At 45.0% G+C, this 14,700-nt stretch overlaps 1 protein-coding gene and 1 long non-coding RNA gene across 3 annotated transcripts; one reads left to right on the top strand and one right to left on the bottom strand.

Annotated features, from left to right (window-relative positions):
- On the bottom strand, nt 1–9,136 carry LOC116098122. The gene is made up of 3 exons (XR_004121717.1): nt 9,109–9,136; nt 267–348; nt 1–23 (listed from the first exon to the last, which is right to left on the bottom strand). It is a non-coding gene; the product is annotated as an uncharacterized LOC116098122 (long non-coding RNA).
- On the top strand, nt 8,272–14,047 carry Prr15 (proline rich 15). 2 transcript variants are annotated; one of them, XM_031380848.1, is made up of 2 exons: nt 8,272–9,077; nt 10,923–14,047. In XM_031380848.1, exon 2 carries the CDS (start codon nt 11,073–11,075, stop codon nt 11,451–11,453), a length of 381 nt encoding a protein of 126 aa, XP_031236708.1. In that variant the 5' UTR covers nt 8,272–9,077; nt 10,923–11,072; the 3' UTR covers nt 11,454–14,047. The 2 variants fall into 2 exon arrangements, with proteins under 2 accessions (XP_031236708.1, XP_031236709.1); XM_031380849.1 differs by lacking the exon at nt 8,272–9,077 and adding an exon at nt 10,369–10,420.
- Nucleotides 14,048–14,700: the final 653 nt, after the last annotated feature.

A 14,700-nucleotide genomic window follows, 5' to 3' on the forward strand; every position in this document is an offset into this window, starting at 1 on the left:
TCTTCATCCCTCAGCTTCTTGATCTGTAACAAGACAGTGTGTTATGGGGCTTTTAGGAAAATGAACATTTATAGTATGCTAAGAGTTGATTCTAGAACTACACTTGATACCAAACAGGTGTCATGTAAATGATGGTTACATAAAATGGGGCTATTATCTAGCAAAGGAGTCATGTGATTAAACAAATAAATGAACAAGAAAGTCCAAGTGATGAAGACGAACACCAAGAAAGACATGTGTAATATAATTAAAACACACATACTCACTACCCTCAGTGGGAGGAGGTCGCTGGATGGATTCCCCACTGACAAGAGTTAATCGCAGAAACAACTTCTGTCTTGGTAGCTTCTGGGAGAAAAGAGTCACAAACCAGGGACTTACCCAAGGTAAAAATTAACAGAAGATGCTGTCCTCATTAACTCCGAGTCCCCAGAGGCCTGATGACTTCAGTGGGAGCATGACATAGCAAAAGATCCCTCTGCTCATCTTCCCACAGGTCTGCATGCATGGTTAAGTTACAAAAGAACAGAAAAGACTGGCGGGGATGGGGGTGAAGAATGAGAGCTTTAATGGACCCATGCCCAGAGAATGTGACTGCAGACACCTGCTCACATGAATGTCATGAATCTCATGAATCCGTTTCCTTAAAACAACCCCAAGCTGTGAACCTCCAGGGCTCCTGTATGCTAGCTCCCCTGAGCTCCTGAAAATCCCTGTTAAAGTAAGTGAGACTTTTTTGTACCTTAAACAGTCAATAACTGAGGAAATCAAAGAACAAAGTATAATGTTCAGAAAGTAAGACTCCATACATCAGAACTGTCAGAAAAAAAAAAAGACAATAAGTAGACCCACACAGGCTTCAGATTAACTTCTGAATAATTAGTGCTTATAAAACAAGCATATAATTTGGGTATGTATATACATATACACACTTATTATATATAACATATGTATATTGCGTATACATATACATGTTTGTTATATATAGGCAAAACTTCAAGAAATATGTCACTATAAGGACAGGACATATCTGAATTAAAACTAAGGAGAATGTTATCAAAGATAAGTTCCAATGAATAAACTAATGAAGATATTTAACAGTTTTTTAGGTACAGCATAAAAGAGAGAATATGTCAGCATATAGATCAAGAGAAATAATCTAGAACACATCACGGAAAGCTAAAGGGTCTGGGGGAAGAAGGCAAATTAGAAACCATGGCTACAAAGTGAGTTCCAGGACAGCCAGGGTTACACAGAGAAACCCTGTGTCAAACCACACCAGCCTCCAACCTCAAAAAGAAACCGTGGCTAGGTAGACTAAGGAGACACATCAAAAGAAAGACTTTGGTAGGTGGTAATGTGTGAGAAACTGGATAAAAGTTGTCAAAAGCTGAGCAAAGCATCAAATAAGCTAAACAATATAATAATGAGAAATGATCCATACTTAAATACTGAGTAATTGAGAAAAAATTCCAAGACAATGAGAAAAATCTTAATAGTGGAGAGCAGGGTAGACCAGTTACCTTTAAAAGAAGTTACAGATTGGCAGTTCACTTCTCAACAGAAAGAATGTAAGGTGTGTGTGTGTGTGTGTGTGTGTGTGTGTGTGTGTGTGTGTGTGTGCATGCATGTGTGTGTGTATGTGTTGTGTGATTTTAAAAAAGAAAAACTAGTGACCTAAAATTTGATACCATCAAAGATATCATACCAGAATTGAAACAAAATAGTGACAACAACTTAAAGAGATCAGCAGCCACAGATGATTAAGGAAAAGATGGAGAATGGTTCATCTCAATTGTCAATGTAAGGGGATGCAGAACCACCATAGGAACAAATGTCTGGGCATGTCTATGAGGGGTCAATCAAGGAAGGTCCACCCTGAATATGAGCACCTCCATTCCATAGGTCTCAAATGATTGGAAATGAGAGAGTCGACAGCAGCATCCGTTGCTTTCTGCCGCCTGCCTAGGAGTTTGATGTGACCAGCTAGCCCCTGTTGTCCTGGTTAGTTTGTTGGTCAACTTAACACAAGTTAGAGCTATTCAAGAAGAGGACCCATGACTGAGAAAGGATCCCCCTCAAGATTGGCCTGTTGGCAAGCCTATGTGCAGTTCCTTGATGGATGATTGATGTGGGTAAGTCCAGCACGCCCCCACCAGGGCTGGAGGGGTACTGTCGCTGAGCATGTATGTAGTCCTGAGTTGTATAGCCAAGCCACGGAGACCAAGCCATAAACAGCGTTCCACCAGTCTCTGCTTTCGTTCCTGTCTTCAGTTTTCTGCCTTAAGCTCCCTCCCTAACTTTCTTTAGTGCTGGACTGTGACCTGGGGTGTGTAAGCTGAATAAACCCTTTCCTCCCCAAGTTGCTTTTGGTGGTGGTGTTTTATCACAGCAATAGAAACCCTAACTAAGACACCTGCCAGGAAAAACTGTACCCTGGAATTATGCAGTAAGTTGTTTTACTAGGTATTCTGTGTGGCAGCAAGACAAGTGACTAATATAGATTTATTTCAGAGAAACCTGTTCTATGGCAGAGTTTAATGAGATGTAAGGACTGCAGAGCAAAGGAGGCTCACTGAACACTACTGAGAGGTGAAAAAGTAACTCAGGGCAACCTTGACTTAGTAAGTTTTCTATGCCACGTGGCTTGGTAGGGGCAAATGAATTGTCACAAAGATTTCACTGGGGTGACAGAGGTCAGTGTGACTAAAGGACAGAGACTTTTGGGAAAAACAGAATGAAGTGGCTGAAGACTGGTATCATGTGACCATGTTGTGCCATATAGGGCCTGTGGGTCATAACAGTTCTTTATCCAAAATACAAGGAGGCACTATTGAGGGAATGTAAGCATAGAGATTGCTGTTAAGTGACCACTCTGCGTACCATGTGCATGCAGGACCAGGGACAGAACAGGAGAAGTCCTGCAGATAGGTTGTTCTTGTGGGTCCAGTAGAAATACAATGATGGTTTAGAATTATAAGAGAAACAGAAGTGAAGGGTGGCGGCAATGCTTTCTGCTAGTAGGGCATTTTGCATAGACAAAATTCAGGACCCTAGGCAGCTCCTGGAGACCCATTTCTGAGCCAGAGAGATGGCCAGGTACTGGTCCTGCTGCCATCTTGACCTTGAATATCTTAGTCTTCAGAACTGTAAGAAACAAATTTCCAGCATTTATGAACTTCTAGTCACCTTAGCTACTATTTGTTGTGACAAAATACACAAGGAAATCAACTTAAAGCAAGATGGGACTATTTTTGGCTTAGAATTTGTGTCGTGAGAAACTTGGTTTCTTAAAAAAAAAAGAAACAGTGACATTACATGAATATGTTTTTGTTTTAATCTCAGGTGTAGGATATGAGGCTGCTTCAAATTGTCCACAGCCACTAATTATGATTTGTCTCATGCTCTAGGAGGGGTGTGATTTTCGCCCAGTACAGGTAGTTTAATTCAGGGGACTCTGGAGAGAGTATAAATGGGAGAGCCCAGAGAGGGCCTGTGGCAGCGGCTGCTCCCCTGCTGCTGTTGACTGCAGTTGTGGTGCTCTGTCAAGTGGCCTTGATCAAAGAGAAGAAATTGGATATCCTGACCATGAAGGTTTGCCTTGCAGCAAGGGACTCAATGCTCCTAACCAGCAGGAGATGGTCTAAAGAGATCTATGGCCCAGTTCTCCCTTAATCTTCTTTCTCTCCTACCTAGTGCTGGAGGGTTGGAAGGAATTGGAGTGGAGAGGCATAGCAGATATAAGAACCCAATGAAGTAGCAAAAAGTATAGTGATAATTTTGAGAATGTAGCCCAGCATGGTAGGGAAGTCCCCTGGCTTAAGTTAGGTTTCAATTGCTATGGTAAAGAGCAGGACCAAAGGCAACCAGGGGAGGAAAGGGTTTATATTATCTTATAGCATATTATGAACAGAAGTCAGGGCAGAAACCTAGTGTTGGGTACTGAAGCAGAAGCTATGGACAAATTCCACTTATTGGCTTGCTCCCCAAAGCTTGCTTGGTTTGCTTTCTTATAGCAGCCAGGAATAGCACTGCTTGTAGACTTAGATGTTTTTAAATTTTTATTTAAACCTTATTATTATTAAAGTTTATTTTAAAACACTATTTTTTTAAACTTTATTAACGCTTTTTAAATGCTTGGACTGCCCACAGTGGTCTGAGCCCTTCCACATACGATTTGGAAAGTGTCCAACAGATTTGCCTATAGGCAGTCTAATGGAGGCATTTTCTCAGCTTAGTTTCCTCTTCCCAGATAACTCTAGCTTGAATGGAGTTGACAAAACAACAAGAAACAAACAAAAAAGCTAGCCAGTGCATCATGGTAGCAAAAATGTAAGCCATTACATCACAATCAGGAAGCAGAGAGAGGTAAGCTGGCATTCTGTTCACTGTCTCCTTCCCGTCTTTTGGTTTTAAATCACACCCCATGAGCTGATACCATCTGTGACAATGTATCTCTTAAGTAATGCTAAAGCCAGTCATGTTGATAACAAAGTAACCATCACACTGGTCTCTGGCACATAGTCATAGCAGCCCAAATGGACTAAGACCGTGTATTCAGTCTTGCACTATTTCAGAGTCATATGGACACGAGATTTTGGAATAAGTGCAGATAATGGATATGAGAGGATGCTGAGAGATCCTGCTTCATTTATTTAAATTAATGTGTGTTAGTTACCCTTCCATTGCTGTGATAAGACATCATGACCAAAGCTTAGAGAAGAAAGGTTTTATTTGACCTTACAGTTCCAGGACGATAAGAATCCATTATGGACAGAAGCAGTAGGCATGGCAGTAGGAACAGAAGCTGGGAGCACACAGCTTGAACTAGAAGCATCAAGCAAAGAAAACAAACTGGCAAAAGGGTGAGGATTTAAGCTCTCAAAACTCATTCTCAGTGACATACTTCCTCCAGCAAGGATTTACCACCTAAACTTCCCCCAAATGGCACTATCAACTGGGGACCAAATGCACAAATGCCCAATACTATAGGGAACACTTCTCTTTCAAACCACTATGATGTGATTTGATGACAAAATATCAAAGAACCATGTAAATCTCTGAGTAACCTGGAGAGACAGATCTGAGGACAGAGTCAAGACTTATCTTATAAATGGTCTTTAAGGTCATTATTAAGACAAGAGTGCCCAGAAGGAGACTCAGGGCTGAATCTCAAGAAATCTAAAATCATAGTGTCTAAACTCCAGGTCTGAAGTCAGAGCTACATTCTCATCCTGCCTCATCTTGCATCCTGGCTCTACCATCACAAGGTGGTCTACCTAAATTACCACTTACATTCTCTGTAATAACTACCCATTGTTATTAGGATTAAAAGAAAGAGCATATAGAAAGCATCTGACATGATACTGATCTCATTGGGACAGCAATAAGCAATGAATGAATGAATGAATGAATGAATGAATGAACAAATGAATAGAGCTTGCCCTGAGATCATCAATGGGAAGGAAAACAGAGAAGGAGCTGCAGTGGATGGAAGGATGAGGATGCAGAATAGTAAATGTTTTAAGAGATAGCCAATGATATTGATATAGGCAAGAGGAGAGTGTCAGTGTGTGCTCTTTTAATTCAAATTGTGTGTATATATTTGTGTATACATATTTGTGTATACATATTTGTGTATACATATTTGTGTATATATTTGAAAGTGTGTGTGTGTGTTGGTTTCATCTCAGAACAAGGATGACAATAAAGATGGTTGGTTGGTTTCAACAAGAAGGAAGGAAGGCTAGTTGAGCAGATAGAGGTAGTGTTTGCCTAGCATGCTCAAACTCCAAGGTTCCATCTTCAGCGAAATGAAAAGAAAATCAAGAAGGTGGGCCAAGGAGATCTGTTGCTAGAAGGAAGATCCAGCACAGAACCCAGCACTCCTGGCTGCAGAGCATTTGGATGAAGCACTAGTCAGTTCCTGTCACCAGCATCCTCCATGAAATTGCTTTGTGAAGAGGGGAGAACAGAGAAACTATGAATTTCAAACCTGTGACCTGGTGGTCGGACGCATGGGGGAAGAAAGAGCGGTGGGTGGGCCTGCTCAAAGGCTTGGTGTGGGACTGACTTAGAGAGAGCAGACTCTGGACAAAATCTGGCCTTGCTTAGATAAACTATTTAGAAAGCCTTAAGAAAGGAACATTTATAGATACTCCAGTAACTTGGCAGGGAGACGAAATGCTACAAAGTTTCTTGTAATGCTTGCTTTAAAAGGCTAAAGGAATCCAACACTGATGTGAACCCATAGAGATCACAACAGAATGTTCAAAGTGTCAGAGTTGGAGTCTGTGAAGGAAAAGGCATGTCTAGATGTCAAAGGGCAGGGGTGACCATAGAGGTGGAGAAGAAAAGGAGAAAGACACGGAATTAAAGAAAGAAGGAAAGAACAAGGACAGGAGATGCGAACGTGGGGTCAGCAAAAGTAGGAAGAACAAAGCCAAGACATACCACAGTTCTCTGGGATGAGTGCAGGGTATGTTGATTTCTCTAGTATGACGGGCTGTATTCCTTAAGCATTTGTTCAGATACCTTCCCAAGCCCACTCCTACTGTAGAGATGTAAAGATATGATCAGTTTCCCAGCCCCTTTGGAAATTTCAGGTTTGCTGAGCAAGAATGTCAATTATAAACTCCAAGATTCTGATCTTAGTACCCAGTTCTAGAAACTCATTCCTTAAGCGGGTGATCATTTATTGTGCCGAGAAAGCAGTTGTTAAGACTCTGCCTTGGGCCCCATTCACAGCTGTCATTGGAAATCTGTGATATACTCACCTCCCAGGTCAGCCCAGCCACTCTCTCTGCTTACATCACCCACCTGCTTTTTGAACCTCAAGAAGCCCAGGATCATCCTTCACACCTTGAGGCTCCCATACCTGCTGTTTACCCTGGAATTCTTTCCATCTCTCATGACTCCATTCATCTCTCTCTCTCTCTCTCTCTCTCTCTCTCTCTCTCTCTCTCTCTCTCTCTCACACACACACACACACACACACACACACACACACACTTCACCTTTCCATGTATATATATTCACCTCCATGCAGTGGTTATTTCATTTATAAGGCACTTCCACTCAACCCAGGAGAGGATACAGAGACATTTGACATTGCTGAATCTAAATAAGGAGCTATCTTATTGAGAAGTGAAGGATCTGTTTATTGAGAAACTGCTTGCGGCTTTGTGAAAACCACACTAGATGAAAAACCATTCAGCGAGCTAGCATCCTTTTCCTGGTGTCTTCCTTCCTTCAGTAATGTGCTGGACAACAGCAAGTCCCAGCTCCACAAACTGTGGTGGCTCCCCAGACAAGCTTTTCTCATCATATGACATCTGCCTCCAGAAAGAGTTTTCCTTTTAAAGCTGTCAGCTAGTCTTTATCAAACACCAGTGTTATAATTCAATGTCCCCACTTTAAACTAACCTCAAGAGTCAGTTTTGGAGGTAAGCCAGAGTTTGAGTCCAGTCTTAGTTATTTAGTGAAATTCCACCAATAAAGAAAGGAAGGAAGGAGGGCGGGAGGCAGAGAAAGAGAAAAAAGGGGGTGGAGAGAGGCAGAGGGAGGAAGGGGGAGGCGGATGGCGAGAGGAGTTCCTAATCTCTGGTTAGAAACAAATCACTTCCGACTACACAGTGTGTGCTCGTCTTTTATTTTTTAATTAAATCCAAACTAAGGCATCAACCAAGTCCTTGTATTTTCCTCTTCCCCGCTGTATTGGAAGACTCTATAAAATTCCTGCCTGCTTATCAAATCCGTATTGCAAGAGATTAGAGTTGAACGGTCTGTCTCTCTCGCCAGGCTTGATCTGCAGAAAGTGCTCGAAGCAGACGCTCTGCCAGGACTGCCTATCTTAGAGGCAAGGAGTCCTACTTGTATGTTCTGTGAGCCTAGAGACCCCCAAAAAATCTCTCTTTCAAGCTGTAGCTTCGCCTTCATTAGAAAAATGTCTCCTCTAATACCGTTTTGTCAAACAACCACCTAGCTAAAGCACCTTGCACGCTGCTGGGGCCCAATGGTTCACCCTCTCAGTGGCTCTGGGCTGCAGTAATAGGCTTGGATGGGTGTCTGCTGCGCGCTTGCCCAGACGGGAATGATGCTTTGTAGCATAGACACTTAGTTACGGTAAGAACCCAAGACTAACAAGCTGATAAGCTAGAATCAAGCTTTCAACCCTAATACTTCAAGTTTGCCCTTCAGCGGGCAATCCTAGACAACCGGTTAACCTTCGCGATGCCTAGGTTTCTTTGCGGGCCTGGCGACAGTCATAGTGCCCAGTCCTGGGGCGTTCTGATGAGCAAGTGAGTTAACCCAACTTACAGTACTAGGATAGCGCCCGATGACAGCAAAGACAGAGTTCTCAACTCTCAATCTTTTAGCTAATGGCGCTTGAAACTACCCCAACATGACCGAGTTTGAATCGGCTCTCGGAGTTACAAAACTTGAAAGCCTTGGGACTCAAACCCCAGCGCAAGAACGGAACACGAGCAGGGCAACGGCGCAATACAGCTTTTTCTCCAATCAGAGTCCGCAGGGCTGGAGCCACGTTTGCGACCTCGTCCAATCTGGTCCCCAGAAGGGCGGGGACGCCTACCTGCACCTGTAGCTAGGCTGCCGCCTCCTGTCCCACCCTGACCCTCCCCTCCTCCCCAGTTCTGGTGTCTTCAGGCCTTTGGCCAACCACCAGCAGGTGGGCAGATGTCTCAGCGCGTTCCTACGGACGCTCAGGAAGGGCGAGTGCGCCGGAGTCAGCAGCCCAAGTCCTATCTAGCTGCGGCCAGAGAGCAGAGTGAACGGGAAGAAAGGACGCGCCCCAGAATGTGAGACTCCCACCGGGAAAGGCTGACTGGGCTCGCCCTGAGGCGGCGGATCTGACAGCCCCTGCCACCTGAGCGAACCGTGCTGCCAGCCCCAGGTTGTTCCCACAGTGTGCGAGAGTCAGGGGTGTTGGGCAAGATCAGCAACGATTCCTGCATCTCTCTTAATCAGCGACAAGGGACACCGCGACTAAGCTTCAGGCACCCCGAGACGCCCCTCCGTGTTCTAGAGAACCCGCCTGGCCCTGGAAGCCCCTGCAGGTGAGTGAACCAGAGTCCCTCTTTGACTCACAAGGCAGACCCTGGCGCTGCGACGTCCCTCGGGAACGCTGTCTAGCGCTTCGCAGTGCCCCTCCTCCTGCTGCCCGAGGAGAGCCCCCCCACCTCCCCAGAACCATGATCTGCCTACTTTTGCATTATTTGCCATCTTTTCCTTGCGCAATTCTCACAAAGCCTTTCCGTACACACCAAGTTGGTCACTGTGGAGAATCAAGTGTTGGGTGGCTGCCCACCACCATTAACAAATGCCTTGGGCGGGGGCGGGAGGTTCCAATCTGCAAAGTAGAAGGGAGTGAGGCGTTTGCAGACCCCAACGTTGATGGTGCTTAAGGGTATGGGCGCCTTTCTTAGGGAAAGAACTTTGAGCTGGTTCTGCTTTTACGGTTTTCAAGCCCTAGCCCGAGTGTGTCCTCAGGGCATCCCCAGGGAGGAGCCGGTGCCAGCGGCCCCTGCGCCGCCTCCCAGTAGGCGCAGAGACTTCCTCTATCAGGCAGTTCCGGGAGAACCTGCAACAACAAACGTCGCACAAGTTTCCCTCCTACCCACTGGCGAATCCCACGAGCGCCGCGGTGCGTGGGCTGTGAAGCGGCGGAGCTGAAACCTAGAAATGGGCGGTGCGGGCGAGCCCTGCCCACTCGCGGTGGCCGTGTCCAGTAGCACGCTCAAGGGAAGTGTGCCAAGAGTCTGGCTTGCAGTATCAGGAGCGTTCGGGCTCCGTTATCCAGTGTTTGGGGAAGAATGGTTTTCTGGAGTTCCTGATTGAGCTCTCTCTCCTTTGAAAGGTGGAAACGCAACACTCAAGGCAAAGTACCAGAAGCCTTTGATTTACAATAAGTAAAACCCTCAAGAGTTGGAGAACTATAAAAGAAGGGTTGGGATGCTTGGCGGCCTTTCTACAGTATGGAGATTGGCTCTAGGGAGTAAAAGGAAGAGTGGGATGGCGGTTCCCAAGGGAAGTTAAGTCTAGACAGCCTCTGAAAGGCAGAAGTGGCTTGAAGCAGTTTGAAGTAAGCACAACCATGAGTTTGTGCTCCCCGCTTTCTCACTTGGATACACTCCCAAGCATGACTGCTTAATATACTAGAAAAGGGCTTTGCAGAAATTTGAGCCATGCTTACTATCTTGCTCCTTATGGCTTGCTCAGCCTGCTTGCTTGCTTGGTTATTTATTATTTATTTATTTATTTATTTATTTATTTATTTATTTATTTGGCTTTTTGCGATAGGGTTTCTCTGTATAGTCCTGGCTGTCCTGGAACTCACTCTGTAGACCAGGCTGGCCTCGAATTCAGAAATCTGCCTGCCACCCGAGTGCTCGGATTAAAGGTGTGTACCACCACTGCCCAGCTTTCAGCCTGCTTTCATCTAGAACCCAAGACCACCAGCCCAGAAATAGTCTGACCCACAATGGGCTGGGAACTCCCTCTTCATCACTAATAAAGAAAATGCCAGATCTTCATTCATCTGTAATGGGCAGGACAACCTAGGTTCCCCACCCCATACCCACACAACTCCTCTCCTGGTGTTCCTCTGAAGGAAGGCAGTTATAGAGCCTGTGGGCACCAGAGTGGTCCTTGTATAGTCAGGCTGAGTGGCAGGCCGGCCCATAATCCCTCAGCATCCAGGTTGGTCTCCACTGGATAGCTACTGCACTTGCTTGGGAGCTAAGGCAAAGGTTGAGGCCAGGAGTTGAGGGAGATTTTGTAGATCAGGAGTTGTTCTGCTGGTGGCCAGTGGTCAGAGTCGCACGAGCCCCAACTCTGAGGAAAGTGGGGGGGGGAGCCCCGTTACTTTGCCTAACCCAAGTTCTGGTTTTCTGTCTGTGCAGGACGCTCCCTCAACTCCCATCCAGCAAGCCTGCGTGGGAGAAGCCTGGAAGAACCGGTGTTAACTGTCACAGACCACGGAAAAGAGAGGAGCCGTGCTGGCCCAGACCCTTCCCCGAGCAGGGTGCCCAGGGTCGTCTGGCCTAAGGACCATGGCAGACAGTGGCAGCTCCACCAGCAGCTCCAGCCCCTGGTGGAAATCTCTGACCAGGAAGAAAAGCAAGGAAGTCACAGTGGGGGTGCAGCCTCAGATTCAGCCAGAGACTGGCCTGGATCCCTCACCACCTCACTCAGATCGGACTAGCAGTTCACCAGAAAATCAGCACTCCGGTGTCCTTGGGGTCACCGGAGAGCCCCTCAGGCCAGATACGTTGTGTGAGGAGAAATCAGGCAACAGCCGGCGCAATTTGAAGATCTCACGCTCTGGCAGATTTAAGGAGAGGAGGAAAATGCGCGCCACACTGCTCCCTGAAGGAGACAGATCTCCTGAGGAGGCTGACTTTCCAGATGACCCCCAGGAGGACAAGCAATAGCCTGAGCAAGCTCCCAGGATTGTCTCTCTCTCTGCAGAGAGAGAAAAACACTACTACCCCTAGACCTAGTACTTGGTGCCTCACCCAGGTTCAGAATATGCACTTGACCAAGGCCTTCAAGATTTAAAATTGTCTAGAAGGTGAAGGGTCAGCTGAGTCCTCAATATTCCATGACTCAGAGACTGAGTAAGTACTTTTCGTGGGAAGGATAGATATCTACTGCTGAGGGAGTTGGCTTTTACAAAAGTTACTCCGAGGTATCACTAGTGTTTCCGTCACCTGTGGAAGTGACAAGGCTGGATGGATATGTCAGAGGCAGTAAGTAGGTGACCCCCTCTCCAGCTTCTCAAATGAGGAAGCCACGCTCTTACTGAGGGCTCTGGAGAGCAAATGATAGCACTGCTTTTAATGGCCAAGAAATGCACTTTAGGTTAGTACCCTAGATTTATTGCCTGTGTGAAGGTCTGAGAGGATCCTCTCAGGTAGAAGCATTGAGAAGTAATATTGCTTTAAGTGAGGACTCCAAAGCTGTATGCCTGTGTAGTGTGCCCTATTAAAACTGTTGGACTGTAAGACTTAAGGTGACTTTGTATACTTTTTTTTTTCTGTCCTATGTTTTGAAACTCGTCATACTTAAAGGCAGGCACGCAAGGTCTTAAGTGACAAGGTTAATTATTTACCAACAGGGCTCCTGTTGGAAAGCTGCCGGGCAAAGAACTTTTCTAGAAACCAGCAACACCCAGCTGGAACCTGTCTGCCAGATATTCCAATTTGCCAACCAAATTCAATGGAAGGGAGTGGTACCAATTCATGCTACCCTACATTCTCCTGACCCTTCTGTGCATTTCCACAGAGTAACTCACAAAGCCAATAATGGGTCCTTTCTAGCATCCATTGTGAACCTCACAAGAATTGTCCAAAACCATTTTACTGCATGGACTGAGCTCATTCAGTTTGTGCAAAACTGCTTCCCCCACCTGTTGCTTCAAAGCCTATGTCATTTAGTCTGGGTCTACATTTATCTCATTTCAAAGCCTTTGATCTATCAAGCTGCAGATTTACTAGCAACAACAACAAAAAACCTACCTGTTTGCTTTTCCTATGAGCTTCAAGAAAAAAGAGTAAATGAATACCACCTGCTTTCAGGAGATTACAAGAGAGTATTGTACCTTAGAGAGCCACCGAGACCTTGCCCCGGCACACCCCTCTTCGCTTACAAACAAACGTAAAGCAAGGAGATCACCCTCACCAAGATGTGAGTCTTGGTAGTCCATAACTTAGTTGGAGAGGCTCCGAGCATCCCTAGAGGAAGGCTGAGCTTCCTGTTGTCATTATTATCAAATTACGAATTTATGAAATAGTAAAACATATTAACTATCTACAGAAACCTCACAGAGGTATTTGGTGAGGGTGGCTAAAATGCATTGAAATTAATGACTTGAAGCTGGGTACCACATAATAATAATAGAGCTGATGGGCTCGGTTTCACATAGCTAAGAGCTTACCCTAAAGGAAATTGCTGGAGGTTATTTACCTGACAATCCCGAAGACCTTAGAGTAAAAGAGAAAATTGCATTTTTCCTTTTATTGGTGTTTTGTATTCTTTGTGAGCATGAGAAGACTTTTTAAGTGTATTTAGAAGCAGAAAGTGTGTGGCCAGTGTCTCTGGGGTGGCAGGGCAGGGACTGGAGGTTGGCCTCTCAGATGAGAAAGACTTCCTGTCCATTTTCAGTGGACTTCCTATGTCTAGATTCAAATGAAGGAGAGCTGGGGAAGTGGAATGGATGGGAGCCTGTAGAGGAGGGAGTAGTGGGCTGGAGTGAGCAGTGTGGGCATTGCCTGGAGAACCTCTACAAGATGTTCCAAATTGTAAGAAATAGTAAACCTAGAACAAGCACCTATGCAAAGTGTCTTCTACCCACAGGAGGACCGTAAGTCAGGACTGTTCTCATGTATATAATCAGGTCTGCACCTGAGTAATTTAAAATCTTATACCTGCTCTTTCATCTACTATTTTATTACTTTAAGAACTATCATCATCATCACCATCATCATCACCATCATCACCATCATCATCATCATCATCATCATCATCATCATCATCATCAATCATCATCTTCCAAACCCCTCTAAATCCACAAAAACCTTGGCATTTTCCCAGCTTCCGTGTGAGGTGTTGGATCCCATCCAACTCTGTAATTGCATGGATATCCAATAACAGGCCCAGGGCTATAAGGTAGGAATGTGACACACTCACCCTACTATTCTGAAAGGAAGCCATGCTCCAGGCACTTTTGACAGTGAGTGCAATTCACAATCTGCCAGCTGAGGTTTGTAATTACATCGTTTTCGAGTGCTCCTGAATTATGCATCAGGAAGAACACACTGATTTAATCCCAAGTCGGGGAAATCTGAAACCACACAAAATTGGTAGGATAATAAGATCACGAGGAAGATAAGATAATTTGACAAAGTGTCTTTCTGGGATTTGTATTCTTCGCAGACAATTAATTACATTCTGAGAATCTGTACAGACGTTCGACACTTCTTAAACCTTGCAGTCTTACAGTAAATAAAGGGAAATTGCTACAGAATGAATTTGGAGTTTATTAAATTAGAATTGTTTTTCATTTGCTTTCAATGTCTTCATAAGTAAAACTTTACTCCCAAATTTGGAAGCCGGTACAGAATATTTAATACAGTGCCTTCCACGTGATGTAAAAGGAGACATAAAGGTCCCATGGTGTGCTCCCTAAACACTCTTGTAACCATGACAATTACACAAAGATAGTTTTGCCCCAGTGAGTGTCCTTGCAAACCGGTGGCTGAGCAGTGCCTCATATTTCAGGTCCCCTGGCTGTCCCTTTATGTTTTTCCTTCTGCTGCTATCCTGCTCTGGCATTCACTTCAAAAGCCCCAGCTTGAGTTCTGTAGGTCCAGGGACACACCTGGGTTTAGCATCTGCTTCTGGACGGTTTCTAAAAACTTTGTTCTGAGTCTTTATGTGAGGTTAGCACCATGGGCACTGCCCAGTTCTTCTTTAGAAGGCAGATGTAAAGCCGACAGTGAGCAGGAATGTTGGCCAAAGCCTCATGGGGAATATTTTCTTAGGAGGCACAGAAGAATATTTTGATGCTTTAAAATGAATAAATCAGATGAGAAGAAAGAATGCCAAGTAAAAGGTGAGCGTGAAAGCAATATGTGAATGGTGTGAACATGCAGGGACCAAGAACCTGTTATGAGTGGC

This window comes from Mastomys coucha, unplaced genomic scaffold, assembly GCF_008632895.1.
Source record: "Mastomys coucha isolate ucsf_1 unplaced genomic scaffold, UCSF_Mcou_1 pScaffold20, whole genome shotgun sequence".
Lineage (NCBI taxonomy): Eukaryota > Metazoa > Chordata > Mammalia > Rodentia > Muridae > Mastomys > Mastomys coucha.